The 19,845-nt window shown below is 36.6% G+C and overlaps 1 protein-coding gene across 4 annotated transcripts in view; it reads right to left on the bottom strand.

The window, feature by feature from the left end:
- Positions 1-5,873: 5,873 nt before the first annotated feature.
- Positions 5,874-19,845, bottom strand: part of FYB1 (FYN binding protein 1) — a 164,300-nt gene continuing 150,328 nt past the window's right edge. For all 4 annotated transcript variants that reach the window (XM_043488906.1, XM_043488909.1, XM_043488907.1 and 1 more), the window contains 4 exons: positions 19,455-19,617; positions 11,127-11,160; positions 8,771-8,802; positions 5,874-7,988 (listed from right to left, as the gene is read on the bottom strand). In XM_043488906.1, the coding sequence (XP_043344841.1) occupies positions 7,966-7,988; positions 8,771-8,802; positions 11,127-11,160; positions 19,455-19,617 (252 nt within the window). In that variant the 3' untranslated portion in view covers positions 5,874-7,965. The remainder of the gene's footprint in view (positions 7,989-8,770; positions 8,803-11,126; positions 11,161-19,454; positions 19,618-19,845) is intronic.

Genomic DNA, 19,845 nt, shown 5'->3' with positions numbered 1-19,845 from the left:
ATGCCTGAATAAAATTCTTCATCAGCTTAAAGTTTTGGAAAAAATATTAACAATATTTCAAAGATCTATTTCTGAGAACTGAGATAAGAGGGTTGACATTGGTGGTCATAGAAAGTATTTCTTTGCTCACCTTTGTTTATAAGAATCTGACCACAAATGAAGAAAATACCTTATATTAGAAACTGAATATCATTCTCAGCTGGGCAAATCCCAAACCACAATTTTGACTGGATTTCCATTCCAGGACATGGCATTTGCAGTATATCAGAGGCTAAGGAATTTGTATGCGGCAGCATTAGTTTTTTTATGATTGTATTCCTATTAGACCTCTCAATGGCATTTGGTGTTATAATGGAATCTGACTGTAACAGACACTAAATAAATTTAGTCCACCATTTACACAAAAAGACTCATTATTGGCAAGTTGGGTAGCTATACAGTGGCCTGTGTTCCATCTCACTGATTTCTCATCATAAATGGCTGACATTGCAGATGGACCGTATGGGTCAAATCTGGTCCATGATAATTTGAGATAATAATTAGGGTTAATTTGTTAGGTCTGAATAGTGCTTTTAAGAAAACTTGAATCAAAAGTTTAAAAAAAAAACAAAAAACCTAGGAAGTATATAAACCTTGACATCACTTCTTTTGAAAAATTGAAGACTCTGTTGACACCAGACTCACAATCCATGAGACTTGAGCCATACCTCAGTAGTGCCCAGGTGAAGATCAGATGTTGCCATTCAGTTGCTCAGTCATGTCCATATCTTTATGACCCCATGGACTGCAGCATGCCAGGCTTCCCGGTCCATCACCGTCTCCTGAAGTTTGCTCAAACTCATATCCATTGAGTCGGTGATGCCATCCAACTATCTCATCCTCTGTTGTCCCCTTCTCCTCCTGCCTTCAATTTTTCCTACCATCAGGGTTTTTTCCAGTGAGTCGGCTCTTTGTATCAGGTGGCCAAAGTATTGGAGCTTCAACTTCAGCATCAGCCCTTCCAATGAATATTCAGGGTTGATTTCCTTTAGGCTTGGCTGGTTTGATCTTGCAGTCCAGGGCACTCTCAAGAGTCCTCTCCAGCATCATGGTTCAAAGGCATCAATTCTTCAGTGCTTAGCCTTTTTTATTGTCCAGGCCTCACATCCGTACATGACTACTGGAAAAACCCTAGCTTTGACTATACAGACCTTTGTAGGCAAAGTAATATCTCTGCTTTTTAATACACTGTCTAGGCTTGTCATTGCTTTTCTTCCACAGAGCAAGCATCTGTTAATTTCATGGCTGCAGTCACTGTCCACAGTGATGAAACTCAAATCGGGAAATTGGAGGAAAACTTTAAAAATGGATTGATTACACATGTGTGGACAGTGTGTGTGTGTGGCGGGGGGGGGGACCATAAAGTAAGGAGCAGTACCCTAAAACCAGTAACCTTAGGGAGTGACTACAGTCTTGGAGGAAGGAGAGGGAGAAACAGTGGAGCCATTGAGGCAGCACAATGGAGAAGCCTGTCTGGCAGAGCTGTGACTTCTCATGAAGGACACAACAAGCTTGTGGACAATGTCTCAGGGAGGAAACCACAGGAATAAACAGCTAAAGTTCACTCTCTGTCTTTCTGAGTGTCTGCTAGTGCTCTTCAATTGGGTGAGTGAAGCTACAAGTCAAGGGAGCAGCCCATAAAGGGTAGTCCTGAGGGATACAGAGCAGAATGGAGAAGATTGGAGCAGGAATTTGGATGGTCAAGTAGGAGATACTCGGTATAATTAGCAACTCAGCCCTGTAAACAGGGGATTCCCCTGTAGCTCAGTCAGTAAAGAATCTGCCTGCAAAGCAGGAGACCCAGGTTCGATTCCTGGGTGGGAAAGATCCCCTGGAGAAAGAAATGGCACCCCACTCCAGTATTCTTGCCTGGAGAATCCCATGGACAGAGGAGCCTGGCAGGCCATAGTCCATGGGGTCACAAGAGTCAGACATGACTTAGCAACTAAACCACCACCACCTGTGGACAGAGCTTGTATTCCATTATTTGCCACAGGCCCCACCATTCTTTATTGTCCTTACACCAAAGATAAGTATCAGTTGCCAGTGATCATCATGTTGACATCACGGTGTTTCTTATAGGATAGAACCATTTCTCTATGCCTCTATCAAAAGTGAACAAGGAAAGATAGAAGAGAACTTAGAATATACAAATATCTATCTATACATTTCTTATAGAGAAATATTGCTAATGTGTTTAATATGCAAACAAAATACACAGTTGTCTTTTGTATATATACATGCACACATACATACCTTGGCTGCTTTACTCATGAGGTCAGGTTTCCTTTTCTTGGTAGCACTCTGATTTTTGTATTGGGAAATTATCTTCCCACCATTGAATATAGTCTTGTTCGAGAGGATGATTTTTGGTGACTTTCTTTAAATTGGGAGTCAAAGAAGTAAGAGCCTCCCTGCCCCCACCATGTAAGCAAGTACATGACTTAACCACAGTCAATGGTTTTCTCTCTGTAGGGACTTTGACTCCATGAGTGAGTTATGCAAAGGCAACAGTTAATTTATGTTGCTTGCAGCCAGGAACTCTGAATTTTTATCTAAACTCGAGTAGGAAAACCATTAACAAGTTGTCATTTAAACATGCCTTAAAAAAAATTATTCAGTCATTTTTAGCTGTGGTTGGTCTTTGTTGCTGAGCACAAGCTTTCACTAGTTGCAGCAAGTGGGGTCTACTCTCTAGATGCAATGCACAGGGTTTTCCTTGTGGTGGCTTCTCTCATTGTGGAGTATGGGCTGTCGGCTGTATGGGCTCAGTGGTTGTGGCACACAGGTTTAGTTGCTCTGTGGCATGTAGGATCTTCCCCGACCAAGGATTGAACCAGTGTCCGCTGCATTGCAAGGCAGACTCTGAACCTCTGGACCATCAGGGAAGCCCCTTTTTGACATTTGGAAAAGTCTTCTAATTCAATAAGTTGTGAAGACACTTACAGAGGAATTGTTGCATGTGGAAAACCGCCCAAAGATGAGAGAGGTACCTGTTGCACATTTATTATTTTGCCAAATTTGCAGTTAAAGCTGAAGACTGTGACTATGCCCCAGCCTACTCTAGGAGACCATATACACAGCCTAATATTTTCCTCAGTTAAATAGAGGAAACTGAATTGGAAAATAGACTTGCTGTTCAGTTGCTAAGTCATTTCCCACTCTTTGTGACTCCATAGACTGAAGCATATTAGGCTTCTCTGTCCTCCACTATCTCCTGGAGTTTGCTCAAATTCATGTCCATTGAGTAGGTGGTGATGCTATCTAATCGTCTCATACTCTGCCTCATCCTAGAGAAAGCTGAACACCAAAGAATTGATGCTTTTGAATTGTGGTGCTAGAGAAAACTCTTGAGAGTCCTTTGGACTCAAGGAGATCAAACCAGTCAGTCCTAAAGGAAATTAACCCTAAATATCGATTGGGATAACTGATACTGAAACTCCAATACTTCGGCCACTTGATTTGCAGAGCTGACTCATTGGAAAGACTAGATGTTGGGAAAGATTGAAAGCAAAAGAAAATAGATGCTTCTATTATAAAAACCAGGATGACTACCTCCCTAGGTGTTTCAGAAGATATCAAATTAAAAAAAAAAAAGATGTCCACCCTGTAACCTGAAACTCAGATGTAGGAACTGGACCTGGTTGAGACATTGGGTTTAGTATTATATTATTTATATTTATTGTGTTAAATCTTAAGTGTTTCAATGTCACTTTCAAATTTGTTGGTGTTGTTTAGTTGCTAAGTCATGTCCGACTCTTGTTACCCCATGGACTGTATCCTGCCAGGCTCCTTTGTTCAAGGGATTTCCCAGGCAAGAATACTGGATTGGGTTGCCATTTCCTGCTCCAGGGAAACTTCTCAACCCAGGTATAGGAGTATAAAACAAGTAAGACAGATTCTTTACTTTTGAGGAGTTCAGTTTAACGATGAGTCATTGGACATGAAAAGTGAAGGAGCAGAAGCAGAGAAACTTTTGGGTTTCGAGCTTGAGTGAATGGATGGTTGATTTGTCATGGAAATAGAATCTATAGGAGGAATCATCAGCTGAAAAGGGAAAAGAGGTTGAGTTTAGTTTTGAGTCATGTGAGTTAGAGGTACTGTGGGATATCCACATAACCTTGACTTGAGAGTAATTGTAGCAGAGACCAGACTGCAGTAAGTTGAAGATTGAATATAACTTGAGAATGTAGTAGAGGGTGAATAGGGGCCAGGGCTTCACATTAAATTCATATTTAGAGGTAATTAAAAATTGAAACCAACAAGAATCTATTATATTGCACAGGGGATTGTACCCAATGTTTTATAATAATTATCAAACAATAATTTTATATTAGATTATATATATGTATAACTGAATCACTTTGCAGTATGCCTGAAACTAACACAACATTGTAAATCAACTATACTTCAATTAAAGAAAATTGATGGAAACAATTCTTCACCAGATATTCTGATTCAGTTGATCTGAGGAGGATGTGCATTTTTACAAACTCTCCAGCGCTACGGTGGTCAGTGCAGGTCTTCTGGAAAGCAAACACCAAGATGGAGTGAAAATGCAGTAAAATGGGAGACGAAAGTGAAGTCGCTCAGTTGTGTCCGACTCTTTGCGACCCCATGGACTGTAGCCTACAGGCTGTCCATCCATGGGATTTTCCAGGCAAGAATACTGGAGTGGGTTGCCATTTCCTTCTCCAGGAGATCTTCCCGACCCAGGGATTGAACCCCAGTCTCTGGCATTGTAGGCAGATGCTTTACCATCTGAGCCACCAGGGAAGTCAAAGTAGGAGATGGGGGAGGGGCAAATACATGTGTCAGAGGAAATGGGAGGAAGGCAGGGAAGGCTGGAGGAGTCAACAGCGAGCAAGGCAAGTCTGAACCCAGAAAGGGAGGAGGAAGAGATGGTTGGGGCAAAGCGTCTCAGAGTGATATGATGGTCAGGAAGGGCTAGCCAGGTTGTTGGAAGGTTTTGTATCTTTCAGGAATAGGCCTGCCACACTCAATTGCTGGGTACATAGGAGCAGTCTGTAGGAAGGCTGGCATTGGCAGGACTGAGGCCTTTGGTTAATTAAGCTCTCTGTGGTTGAAGGTCCATGAGGCAAATTTTCCTGGCTGCCACACATATATACTTTTTTGGGGTTGGGGGGCCACATCTCATGTGACGGTCTTTCTTCCTTGACCAGGGACAGAACCCAGGCCCCAAGCAGTGGAAGCATGGAGTCCTAACCACTGGACCCAGGGAATTCCATATACCATACCATTGAAAGACAACAAAGTGAGGAAAAGAAGATAGAACAGATTGTAGTTAGAAGGGTATTTGGATGGTAGGCAAGATTTCCTGTTTTTCAAGCAGGAAAGACTTGAGTATGTTTGCAAGCCTAAAGGAGGGAATTTGCATAATGGGAGAAAAAGAAAAGAGGAAATGTAAGAGGGAAAAAGGGATGGGGAAGAAGTGAGAGAGGGGGGTTGAGAATGAAATAATTGTGAAAGAAGAAGACTCCAGAGAAGGCAGGAAAACGTGAGATAACAGGTTGTGGCTTTGGCTCTGAGTGGTGACATCTTATTTTCTGGGTTAGTGTCTGGATATGGATTAAGGCTGCACCTTGTAGGATATTCGAAGCATTTGCACTTGGTTATCTCAATTTCTATCACAAAAACAGGAGGCGGATATCAGGGACATCAGTGGTGGAAGGTTTGGTTTGAACCAGAGGTATCCCATCCTCTGAGGCCGAAGCCAAGAGGTAAGAATGGGCTCAGAGTCTTACACAGATATGGGATCAGTTAAGGAACAGAAAGCCTGCTAGACTTGATTTCTCGATAAGTAGGAGGCAAAGTTATCTGCTAAAGGTATTATTTATTTGTCACTCTTCTCACATGACAAAATTCCTTATGTAAAACCAAAACAAATAATATTTAGTATATTAAAATTAATACTTCAGATATTTCCTTTATATTAAGGCAATTACCTATTATATAAATCTTTCACAGGCATGTATCTGTTTCTTTGTGTATGAACCAAAATTCTAAAAGATTCTCTTGATATAATTTAGCATTTTTAAAACTGACATTGTATTGAGTTTATACTATTCTCAATCAGAAGAAAAAATTAGTGGAAACCCACTGTCAGTGTATTCTGTATATTTGTTACCTGATTTAACAAACAAAAACCACATTTGGATGATGTAATTTTATCTGGTTTTAAAGTAAATTCATCACATGAGCAAATACTGGCTCCCTCTATCAAAAATTAGACATCAAAATATTTCATAATTGGAAGGGGCCTTTTAAGATCAGTGTCTTCTAACCTGGGGGCCTCAGACTACCAGAATCTATACATGGAACTATAGTAGTTGATAATCTATTTTTACATTTCAAAGTACCTAGTAGAAATCCCACTTAACCCATATGAAGACTTTGAATTCTTTTACAATTACTTGGAGTTATTTCAATTCAGAGGGGCTACTCTTCAGACTCTCCAATGGGTGGGCCTTTGAAATATTAAACCATGGATAATGCATTAATCATTATTTCATCACTGAGTTTTAAAAATCAGCAAAAGCTTCTAAAACACAGGGCTAGGGCAGAGGAAGATTATAGAAGTTAACTGATAGTGAAAACATTGGGAAAAACTGACTTAGTCTAACCCTGAAATTTGCAAATGAGATAACTATTAATAGGAGGAGGATTAATAATTTATCCAATATCACATCAAGGTTCATTAATAGCAGAGCCAGTATTGGGATTTGCTCAATTCATATTTTGTTCTAGTCACTAAGTCCTGTCTGACTCTTTTGCGACCCCATGGACTGTGGCCTGCCAGGCTCCTCTGTCTATGGGATTTTCTAGGCAAGAATACTGGAGTGGGTTGAAGTTAAAAAAGTTTCCTAATATACTCTTTTCTTGGGTGTTAGGTCTCCTCAGTTTGTGTCATGTTTAGTGTTCTTAGCATTTGGAACCCAAATGATTCACATTTTGTTTTGGGGTTGTTTTTGGTTGAGTATGTACTAATAGGAAACACAGCCCAAACGCTAAGATTTATTAATTTATATTCCCTCTGTTGGCCAGCTTTCCAGTAAAATGGTTTAAATTTTTTTCCATAGAGGTAATTGAAAAACAAAAACCTTTAAAAGAGGCTTCATAGAAAAGAGGTGCATTAAAGCCTAGTTACTTTCAAACTTCATTCTTCATAATTTTAGGGTAGTCTTCATTCATATCCACTCTACTTACAATAGCACTTTAAACAGAATTATACTGTTAGCGTACAATTCTACAAAAAGAAAACATTTTAGACTCTTCCACCATTTTAATCTTAGGTGTGTATAGGAATTGCATACATTCTCATCAAATAATTAAAACATATTCACAATTAACAAATAGAGACAAACTTTATACAAAAGTTCCACTACTACTTTCATTTTTAAAAACATCTAACCCACCAATAAGAGAGGAGATAGCCCTGCCTTTTAAAAGCTAGGTAATTTGAATGGAGAATATAAGATATGATCATTAGAAGTACAAACAATAGTTTTCCCTCTTAGGAAAAGTCTAAAAATTTCCTTCCATTTATTTTTTGTTGTTCTTTATGTTTCTTTAGACAACACAGTCATTTCTTCTCAAATGATTTTTTTAGGAAGAGTTGTCTATTGATGGACTAAAAGAAGTGCCTTCATTGTAGCTGAGGCAGAACTGGGTTTTTAATATTTCTTACATCTCATAAATGCAGTCTTCTAAGATGTTGATTAGGCAGAGCTATCACTTTCCAAGTGCAAAATTTCAAGATGTATAAAAGTAATTTGGAATTTTTTAACAAAAGTACTAAGTAGCTTTGTGCATTCATTTTCTATGATACTCGATAACACAGGCCAATTAAAATCCAGACTTCACATTGATGTCAAATGAACGTAGCAGAATGACCAAAACTGAGAGCTAGTCGTTGTCATAGATGCAACCTGAAAGAAGAAAACAGAAATTTAAATTAGTTACACAAAATACATATCCTCTAAGTGTTCACACACTGGAAATGTAAATGATTCATACTCTCCTAGTTTAGGATTAAGAAAAAGTAGCATTGGCTCATTTTATGAAAAAGCAGTTAAATGGAAGGCCATATATTTATTTAGCATTCATTGCTCAGTGTACTTTTCCAAACAAAGTTTCTGGATAAATCTATTCTCTATCAAAATGCGACTCAGGATTATTTAATCTGAAACTTTATTAAATGTATTTTTTGAAAGTAATTCTGGATGAGGAAGAAAATATTAAGCATCAGTAAGAATCGTACATTTAAAAGGAGACTAAAAGGAACATTACACTATGCTTCATTTAAGGTGAGATTAAATTTTTAGATCATAATTTAGAAGTGTTCAATGCTTAGATAATACTAATGAGTAATACATGTTATGAAATATTTACCTATTTATTGTCCAAGCACAGATATTTTTTGTGGATAAAAGCAATTCTTATTAATATTCATGGTATAATGAAAAATTCACTAAGTATTTTTATTCTTTTATTTTCAAAGGAAATGAAGAGATTTTCTCTTGATTTCCAGTCATGTACAAAAATAAGTTTTTTTAATTATACCAAGGTATTTACATTTCCTAACATTTTCAGGTGATTCAAATTCTGATCAGATTGGAAGGCTCTTGTTAATCCAGTAAGCTATTTCCAGTATCTGTAAGAACAGTAAATTCACCATTCTTCCCTATGGTGGGTGCCACATGAGACTTACCATCAGCAATATCATCATAAATCTCTCCATCACTGTAAAGTAGAAAATAAATTTTACTTTAATGACATAATCTTCTTAATATTAAAGTAACACTTAGGTTAAAAGTTTAATAAATTATTTCATGTCATACAAGACATTTAAGGATGAGAAGTATGATGATGATGAGGATTATGTGTTATACAGTTATAAATGGGAAGAAATTTCATATACATCTGCATCCCCTTTCATTGACTTAATCTAATCTTCTGTTTCATTCTTAAACACACACGCATGCACACACACACACAACTTATTCCATATCATAGACATACAGAATAGTGAAAACATGCCCCAAGAGCACAGACTATGCCTTATTCATCTTTCAATTGAACTATAAGCCTAGCATACATCTGTCCTTGGTTAAGAAATGTTTGTTGAACTGAACAAACTGAAAAATCAAGGCACAGTACTCTACTGGGGGGCCTAATCCAAAACTCTGATGAATTCTTTATGTTTGTTAATATCAAATGTATACTACTTTCATATGAACTTCAAGTGTTGAAGGAAATACAAAAATATTTGGTATAGGAAATGGGTATATCATTTTTACAATATTTCTAATTATAATTTGTAAATATTAATTAAAAAATATATAAGTATTGGTTACAAAATAAGCAGCCAGGATATTGTTCATAAAGTGATTCTTATGTTATATAATTTTAAAAAGTTTGTGGTTATAGGTAGCATTCATAATAATAGTTTGTGACTTTTACACATTTTAGGTTTTATCTGATCCTGAATCTTTGTGACATATTCTATTTCACACACACACCGAGTCCCTCCTATGTACCAGGAGACTTATAAGTAAGACGCAGCCTTTATTTCTAGAAGCTTATAAGCTAATGGAGAGAATGACATGCAAGTAATTAAAACAGAATTATAAATATTAACAGAACCTTGAAATGGAGGACACGGTTTTGAAGTGCAGAAATGTGAGGTGAGTTGGTCACTTAGACCAGACCTCCTCTTGGTTCCTGTACTACCCTTGTGCATTTAGAAGCAGCAGGCTTTTCAAATTGCTGCCAACCATGGCAGATGCCGTGAGTTCCCTATGTCTTCTGTTTGAATCCTTTTTCTGAGATTGAGGAAGGATTTGGCTAATGGAAATTTGATACAAATGCAAAGAGGACAGATGTTTTTTCTACCGTTCATTCAATAAACATTTATTAACTGTTCACTTCAATAGATGGTAAAGCAATAATTAGAGAGTACACTTTCTGAATTCTCTCTGAATCATCCTGTAATAATCACTGATGAAGATGTGGTCCCATTATTTGTCACACATTCTTTCCTTGAAATTTGTATCTTTCATAGAGTAAAGCCCATTGAAAAGTCCAATGCCTACTACTGTGATTAATGCTCTGAAGAAAACAAAAGTGTTATGGTTATTTTTCTCTTGATTCTTTACTAGTTTGCTGACAGAGCACTTAACCTTCCGTTGTCTCTTTCTGATGGTGTCAGGTTGTTTATGGATACAGTTTGTGAATCCTCTTTGATTTCTTAATTATGCTGAATTCTGTACATCTCTGGACTGGTGTATGACCTACTGTGATAATGGAGTTCATTTCTTGCACTGGTTTACTTGGAACAGAATCTTATAACATTGTGGGGGGCAGGAGGGAGAGGCGAGGGTGACTCTAATAGCATTAGTACCAGACCGTGACAATGTCCTCGTCATAAAAATAGAAGAATCATTGACCTCTATCTTTTCTTTTTGGCTTGCTTCCAAAAAAGGCAACTTAATACTCTATGATGCATGGTGTGAGTAAAGAAAAACCCTCAATTAGGAGCCAAACTATAAGCTGTTAACAGGTGACATTTGTACCTACTCTGCAGAAGCTATTGATCTCCGATCAATCCAATCAACTGCATTCTTGTTTTGTTTTGTTTTGGAATCTTAGCTCCCTGATCAGGGATCAAACCCATACCCTCTGCATTGGAAGTTGAAATCTAAACCACTGGACTGCCAGGGAAGTCCCTCAACTACATTAATAGCTAGTGAAAAGTAAAGTATTAATGAAAATGCTAGCAATTTCGATCTGTACCAATGTTTGCTATGTCTGTCTCCAGTGAATATATAAAACCAGCAATGGTATAATCATGAATGAGAAGGACTCCTCCTTTATATTTAAAAGAGTGACACTTAAAACTAACTTCATTATGGATATACCATATTGATATTAGTATAGAGTATTGTTTTAAAATTTATTTATGATAGCTTAGTAGATTATGTTATTTAAATGATATTAGGAATCCTTCCTAAAGAAAAGAATATCATTCTTTTTGAAAGTATAGTAGGAGGAGAAAATAGGCTTACTTGTCCACCAAGTAGCTCCGAAGGACATAACCATCTAAGAAAGAAAAAGAAAATATATTTTATTAACAATATAAACTTGAAAACTCTCTACTATTTTTAAAGAAATTGAAATAGAATTTAATAATTAAAATATATAACATATTGAATAATTATATCCATCTCCAAATATGACTCATTTTTATGTGTCCACTTTTCTTTCTTTTTTCTCTCTCTCCTGTTTTCTGCCATTTACAATATTTCCTCCTTCTCCCTTAAATTAAAAACCAGTATTTTCTTTTCTAAGCTACTGTATGTTGTAGCTCAAGCTTCTTTCTCAGTTTAATCTATTTCTTCAAGGTGTTACCCATATGGCACAATTTTAAGAATTTATTAAGCATAATTTCTCCAGTTATAAGAGTAGGTCACAGGGGTGTGTGCTTAGTCATTCAATCATGTCTGACTCTTTGCGACCCCACCGACTGTAGCCTGCCAGGCTCCTCTGTCCACGGGGATTCTCCATGCAAGAATACTGGAGTGGGTTGCATGCCCTCCTCTGGGTTGGATCTTCCCAACCCAGGAACCAAACTGGGGTCTCCTGTATTGCAGGTGGATTCTTTTATCAGCTGATCCACAAGGGAAGCCCAGGTCACGGATAGGGATTTTAAGTATCTCCAGGTCTAAGACTTAACTTTTCAATTTTTTTTACACTGAACAGTCAGAACTGTATTCCACTCCCCTTTCAGATCTGCAGTCTAGTGGTTACTTGGGGGAGTGTGCATTCTAAAAGGTTTCAAAACAGCTCTTTTATAATCAGTGTGAATGATCTTTCACTATTGCTTTTGCCACTTGACAGAATGTCAATGTTTGCATTTTCATCTTTCATGGAACAAATAATTATTAGAAGAACAGATATCAGAGATTCCAGTGATTCCTCTGTTAAATAGAAAATAGACATTTTATACAGGAAAGCAAACAACTTTTTTCCACTTTATTTTTGCCCCTCTTGAGCAAAATATTCCTAAGAAAAAATATGGACTATTTTTCACAAGAAAATATCTGCTGACATCTAATTTACTAACCTTTATAGCTATTAGTTTTGTGCTAGCACCTAGTCACTATTGCCTGCTTGACATTAGTACCATTTATAGTTTTACCAATGAACATCTAAATAATTTCTTTCACAAAGTCAATTTATAGGTTTTGCTCCACCTCAGATCTGGTTTTGGGTTCTAAACCAGAGTAAACGTGTAAAAAATGACAAAGCAGGAAGTCATAAATGAAAATTAATACCAATGCTAATAAACTTACTTAAACATATTAATATATTGCCACTGACTTAGCATGCAAAAATTTTAAGCTAGAATCATATAACTGAAATTGTGCATTAAAATTTAAGGAAACAAACTTTCCCTTGAAATATTCCAGGGTAAAAATACGCCACCAAATATTCTGTCAAGATTCACCACTTTTTGATAAAAATTGTTTATAAGAGTCATATTTGGAAAATAAAGAATCAAAGTTATCTCTGAATTCCTGTAGCATAGAGGTAATGAAGCATGTGTCAAAATGATAAAGACAGACTAAAGTAATATTTTTCTTGGAATATGAAAAAATTAGACCATGTTTTATCTTCCATTTTACTTCAATTAAAGCAGATGTGGAAAAAGTTAATATAAAGGTCATCCAAAATTAATATCTATGATCCTTAAGTTGCCTTTGATTCCACAGTTCTTTCATTTCACATGAACAAACTTAAAAAAATTTAAGGTTAGACACCATCCATTTAGCATGATTTTTAAAGGGGGATAAGCTCATTAATAAATTCAATTCTCTGTGTGTCTCTCAAAAGAGAAACTTTGTGCAAATAACAGACTTTTAGAACAAACTGCAGATTTTGTATCAGGGTTTCAATAGTGGAAATCTGTCTTTACCTGTATCTGTGTTTAGGGCTAACATAAAGTGTGAACCATTTCTACAGACAGTAAGAGTCAAATACTTTATTTTTTCGTTAGTTAAAATTGATGGCTATGTTTTCATCTTTAATTTTCTCTTAAAATGAATTGGAAAGTAAAACAACACAAGTTAAGTGTTCCCATGATATTCATGTTTAAATTAATAATTTAAAAATAACGACTGAAGCCTTCAATGATGAAGTCAATCTCTTTGTTAGTTGTCTGGGCTTTGTAAAGTATCTGAACTAAAATTAGAATGTAGACAATTAGGGAAATATATAAGAAATAAGAAAATATTGCCATAGAATGGAATTATTCTGGCATCAAGTATATTTGTTGTCATTTGTAAAAAACATTTAGAAAGTCAAAAGAAACAAAATCCAAAATAAAGAATATAATCCTCATTTTGGAAATTAAAGGTTTTTATTTTCCTGTGCTAGAGGAGCCTGGCAGGCTACAGTCCATGGGGTTCTAAGAGTCGGACATGACTTAGCGACTACAGCACCACCACCATAGGACATCTAGTTTTCTAAAACTCAATTATGCTAAAATTGTGTTGACATGGATAAAACACTATCTGTAATTAGGCGTAAAACAGTCCTTTCAGTGATCAAAGTTAATAACTCACAATACAGTTTAATTACCTAATCTCACAAAATTAATTATAAAAAATATATTTTCTTAGCTTCTCAAACCTCTATTACATTTCCTCCTATATCTTGTCTGTTCAAGAGTTCTAACCACTTTTTCTTTTGAGGAAAGCTCTAATGTTGTTGCTGTTTTTGTAGTTGTGAGATACATAAACATCAATGATTGGGAACATTGTTTGAGAGCAAACATATTAAGGGATTGGAGCAGGGTTGGTCCTGCGCTGCTCTATTTTAGTTCCCTGAAATGATGTGATCATTTAGGGCTCATTAGCTATAAAATCACTATTAAATAGCATTTCTACAGGGTGAACAACTTTTAATACAGCATAGGTTTTGCTGTCTAGTACCTTTAAAAATCTCTGCTAAAACTTCATTCTATTAGAAGCATGATTCATGATAGTGTCAAAACAAGTGTCTTACCATGAATTTTTATACAATCTCTCCATTATAGTTCCTAGAAACAAATTTTTGTTTGCAGTAGAAAATATTCTCTTTGCTCACATATTCCAAGTACAACCATCATAGGGAACATTAATGAAAAATACAAACAATTGAAATAGAAAATCTCACCGTAGTTCTAAAACACGCAGAGGAGCTGCTGTGTTTAGTTAGCTCTATAATATGATGGACACTGGAACACCAGGGAGTCTCATATATCATATGAAATTATTATTTGGAAACTTCACATTCACAGAGCAGAACATAGAACACAGTGGCTTGAAACAAATGCTTTGAAATATGTGGTGGGGTAGAGCTAGTTAAGAAAGTCACACCCACCCCCTATACATGCCAGTTAATTTCTTCCCCTAACATTACTTGCTACAGGGCAGATGTGTCCTAGAACTAATGACTGACCTTTCGAAGGGCGTTGTGAATATAAAATTACCAAGGATATACGAAGCCATCTTTGGAATAAAATGAAAGAGATCGTTGTTCTAATATTTTCAAATTTTTTACTCCATAAAAATGAGGAATTGTATTATTTCCTTATCATTTCATTTGCTGTAAGCAAGCCCAGAAATGAAGTTAAATTTACTCAGTTTGGCCTCATGAAGTTTAAAAACAATAAAATTACATTGCATACTTTTACCCAGGCAAGTGAAACAATGTCCAACTTCAAGAGAAAATGCTCATAGTGGAATAGAAATTAAAAATGAAATGCAGTATATAATACTAAATATAAATTATTATCCTAGTGTATTAGAAATGTTCTCTTTCCTCTCTTTTTCTCTCCGTACTTAGTTTTAGGGTTTCAAATCAGAAGAATTATTAAATTTCTGAATAAAATTTTTTTTCTTCAGTTAGTATGTGTTGTTTTAAAATGGAAAACAAAATTACCTAAGCAAAGAAATGATCAATTGGATTGGAGACATTCAAAGTACCTTTAAAATTCCCCTTCCTTTGATGCCCAAAGGAAATGGAGGACATTTTGACCACAAATAACTCAGCTCATGTCTCATTTCACATATTTTTGTAGGAAAATTTTCTCCAGGAGGTGGGAAACTCATAGCTTATGAGGCATTGAGTTAAGGAAAATGCACAAATATTATCAAGAAATTCTAAACATTTGGGAATGTGCCGTCAAATATATATTTAAGATCTCAATGCCTCTACAATATGCTCTTCTACAAGTCTGTGGGCGAGACTTTTTCAAATGTGTTAATGCCAGTAAAAATGACTTGTACTCTATTCAACAGTGAGAAGGGATTACTGTTCATGCTTTAGCCTTGGATTTCTATCATTAGAAATTGTGTTTAAGTAAACTATGGTTTTCTCTCTCTTTTTTTTTTTTGCCAGATTAAAAAAGAATAGAAAGTAAGGAAAATGTTAGGATCACCGTGGTGCTGAATTGCAAATGCTATTACTGCGAATTACATGTAGAAAAAGGAACTGAAAGATTTAAAGTCTCTCAAATGATACACAACAAGTGAACTGAATCACTAACGCTTAAGACAGAGAACTTGTGTCTTAAAACAAGTTAAACTGTTCAACAGACTTCTTCCCACAAATGTCAGTATGTCAGATTTTCATCTGGTTAAACAATTGCAGTCTCCAAATTCTTATACTCAATTCAGCAAGTCCCAAACAAGGTACCAGGCAGTGCAGGATGTGTTGGCAATACAATGTTAACATTTCACTGAAGTTACTCTCAAACTCAGAGTCTAGTAAGAGTAATATGTTGGTAAAGCAATAAGGACAATTGCAGCAGTAACAATAGTGGTATGGTGGAGCAAGGGAGAGATTGATTGTGTTAGGTAGGCTAGGGAGGAGGGAGTGAGTGTGCTTCCAATTTTAGATGACAACTGGTTTGTTTTTAATACATAAATTATGGGCATTTTAAATAGAATAAAATAGTATAGAAGGGTGAAATAGCATAATTTACTCAGGCAATGACAAGTCGGTAGTCTGTATTTCTGAAGTATCAGCTGCAGATGGGAAATAGTTGATGAGGGGAAGGCTAGATCATAAATGATTTTATATACTAACCGTAAAGACTTCATGTTTTTAAAAATAATATTTGGGTAACAGTGTGGTGAGTGGACTGGCTGAGAGTAATGGTAAGGGAATCATATCCTTTGAAAGGTTATTGGAATAATCCAGATGAGGGAGGGTTAAATCCACACAGCAACTGTCCCAAATCCTATAGTAATATTTGAGGAATGGATCAGACATTAAGAAAATTAAAAATGTCAAGGATTCAGTTCAGGGAAAGAATAAGGAGCAATTTTGGAAAAATTAAGAAAGATAAGAGATTTGGGAAAATAAAAGGGAAATGAAATAAATCTGATCATTGAATTGTGGAATAATGCAATTGAAGATGCTTTTGATGGCCCTCCCATGTACTTTCACCCTCATGATTTCAGAGCTTTGTGGTTCGACTTGCAACTGATAGTAATTGCATTTTCTATTTATTTACGGATGGCTTTCTTTTTCTGGCTTCCCATAACTCTCGTTGTCTGCTTTTTCAGTGTCCTGAATGACTGGCCACATGCCCAGGGGTAGGCTTCAATTCCTGATGGACAGGAGTTGATGTATAAATACCCCTGTTTGTTTCCCACTGGATGGGATAACACTGCTGTTTGAGTCTGCCAATGAAGAAATGAGAGATGTGGGTTCAATCCCTGGGCCAGGAAGATCCCCTGGAGGAGGGCATGGCAACCCACTCCAGTATTCTTGCTGGGAGAATCTCATGGACAGAGGAGCCTGACAGGCTACAGTCTATAGGGTCGCAAAGAGTTGGACACGGCTGAAACAACTGAGCATGCAAGCTCCACCTACCCAAATGATACCTCTTTTTGATAACAAGGTTTTATTAGCTGCCTTCTCTTCCCAGTCTACTCTGCCACTTGACCACAGGAGTTTCCCAGACTCACCTTCCAACTGGGGAGGCCAAACTAAGACAAAGTCCAGGTCAAAGGAAGTTTTTAAATAAACAACAACTAGTATACAGGATATAATAAGATAATTTTCATTCTGTTTGAGATGAACCCCAAACCACCAAAGAATTGAATTAGCTATTCGTGACCTTGGGAACTGTAAACTGCATTGGTCCTACACCAGGGGAAAAAAAGGATAAAAGTAACAAGGAACCCTTGATTTTATCATGTAATGTTTTCACTTCTCATTTTTAACAGATGATAAATTCTTAAGAGGATGGGAGCCCTCCACTATTTATACTAGTATTTAGAATGATTGATGTCCAAATAGAAAATGACAGCAGATTACAAATTATCCCTGAATGGCTGCTTTTTCTCCTGTTTAAGGTCTGTTGATTCCTAGATAGGAGTCTACTCCAAATTTCAATTTTTGATGCTGAATCTACATCTGCCCATCTGTATCTATACATGTTTGTTGCTGAGGTCATTTACATCCTGTTACTCAGAGTCTGTTCTGTGGACTAGCAGCATGAAATACATGAGACCTTGGGAAAACTCCTCACCTCAGATCTACTGAATTAAAATCTACATTTTTAACAAGATCTCTGTGAAGTGTATGTACTTTTAAGTCGAGGAGAATTGATCTAGATGGGATCTGTTGTTAAGGACAGGAATCTCCAGACAGCAGGTCAAAATAAGCCTGAAATTTGTCCTCTGGAGAAAAGTCCATATAACAAGCATTAGAACAATTGTCTGTTGTGAAAAATGTGACATAATTGGAAAAGCAGAGGGAAAGAAACTTAGGCCCATCACCCTGCGCATGCGTGCATGCTCATTCGCTTCAGTCTTGTCCAGCTTGCTGTGACTCTATAAACTGTAGCCTGCCAGGCTCCTCGGTCCACGGGATTCTCCAAGCAAGAACACTGCAGTGGGTTGCCATGCCCTCCTCCAGGAGATCCTTCTGACCCAGGGATTGAACCAGTGTCTCTTACGTCTCCTGCATTGGCAAGTGGGTTCTTCACCTCTAGCGTCACCTGGGAAGCAACCCCCTCCATCGCCCTCATCAGCCATTATTAACATTTTCGTTTTATTTACATATTTTTTAAACATGGCTATAAATAAATCCCATCCTTTATTAAGCAGGCTTCTTGTTTCTGTTACTAATGGATCATGAGCATTTCCTCATGTTACCATAATCATAATGGAAAATATTCGATTTGGTATATTCATCATAACTTTAATAATTTAAAAATCTTGAACATTAAAAAAATATTTTGGCAGCCCTTTAAAGCATGCAGTTATCTGCATTTAAGACCATTCCTTAGGGTGTGTGTTCACAAATCCTGTATTGAATGGGGGTATTCTTTGTCTCCTGCAGTGCTGTCTTCAAATGATCTCCGTGACCTTCTAGTCTAAACACTACATACCCCTGCCTGTTATCCTTTGTACCCACATTCCATTTTTCCCTTTTACAGCCAACCACACCTTGTCCATAAAAACTCTAGATTCATTTTCCCCACCCTTGAGTCACTGTGTTTTATTCTTAAAAGATCCATTTTCGTTCCTGTCCTTGAGTCACCTTCCTGTCATTAAAATTGAACTCAGAGCTTGTGTTTTCCGTGCAGACTTACTGGGCTGATATGGGACAGCCAGGCTGGCTATTCAGTTTTAAATATAGGACGACAGAATTTTGACTTACTCTTCCCCGGACTTTAAACGAAATAAGCTACCTTTTAAAATTGGACAAAAATATTTCCATCTGTCAGCTTAAGTAGCTGTCAGAGAGGAAAGGACTGTCTTGTATTTATTTGGAAGAGTAGGTTATATTAAATGTGCCAAATAGGAAATGAAAACAAGTGAATTTGCAAGGTAGGAAAACTGGAAATGCTAGGTGTGACATATGAGATATAATTTTAAAACCAGACCAGAGCAAGAATCACTCAATTCTTTAGCACAGTGGTTCTCACTTTAGTGTACATAGGAACAAACTAGGAAAGACTTACAATCTCTGACCCCCAGAGCTCATGACTCAGCAAGTCAAATGTGGGGCTAGGGTATTGCAATTGTGATAATCGCATCAGACTTTTCTGATGCTGGGGGTCTGTGGGACCATATTTCCAGAAACATGAATTTGGCATTATCTTTGCAACTCAGTGCCAAATATAGCAGGTGGGAAATGAAAAAAATTAAAATGAAATACACTGATTCCAGCCCAGCAAGATCTCCAGTTTCTTAATGTGAATTTTCCAGAATTTACAAAGCATGGAATTTACAAAGCATGGATCAAAAAGAGTTTGGAGTGATCACTAAAACTTGTTTAGCTATTAAATGCTGGAGCGTCATATTTCTGAAGAGTAAGTAGTGACTTACATTTTCCTTCTTCATTCCTGCAGAGAACTTTTGTATCGTCTGTGTTTTGTATAACTTCCAGAGATTCTCCAGGCTTTATCTGTAGATCTCTGTTGCCCCACTTTTTAGAAGATAAGGAGGGTGCAACTTTGGTGGAATAGAGGACTCTAATTTCACCATCATACTGGAAAAATAAGGGAAAACATTTATTATTGATTGATGTGTATTATTAAAGTAATTCACTTATTGACAGACTTACTAAAAAATTTTGTTAAAAATGCCAGCAAAATTTCAAATTTTGTTAAAAAACTAGTTCCTTGTTATCTTTTCAAAAGATAACATAAGAAGATTAAAGAAAACTTTTTTGGAGAAAAATCACTTGCAACCTCACGAACCTAATATAATAATTATT

The sequence above is a fragment of the Cervus canadensis genome, chromosome 16 (genome assembly GCF_019320065.1).
Source record: "Cervus canadensis isolate Bull #8, Minnesota chromosome 16, ASM1932006v1, whole genome shotgun sequence".
Classification (NCBI taxonomy): domain Eukaryota; kingdom Metazoa; phylum Chordata; class Mammalia; order Artiodactyla; family Cervidae; genus Cervus; species Cervus canadensis.
This window is presented reverse-complemented; position numbering and strand designations above follow the sequence as displayed.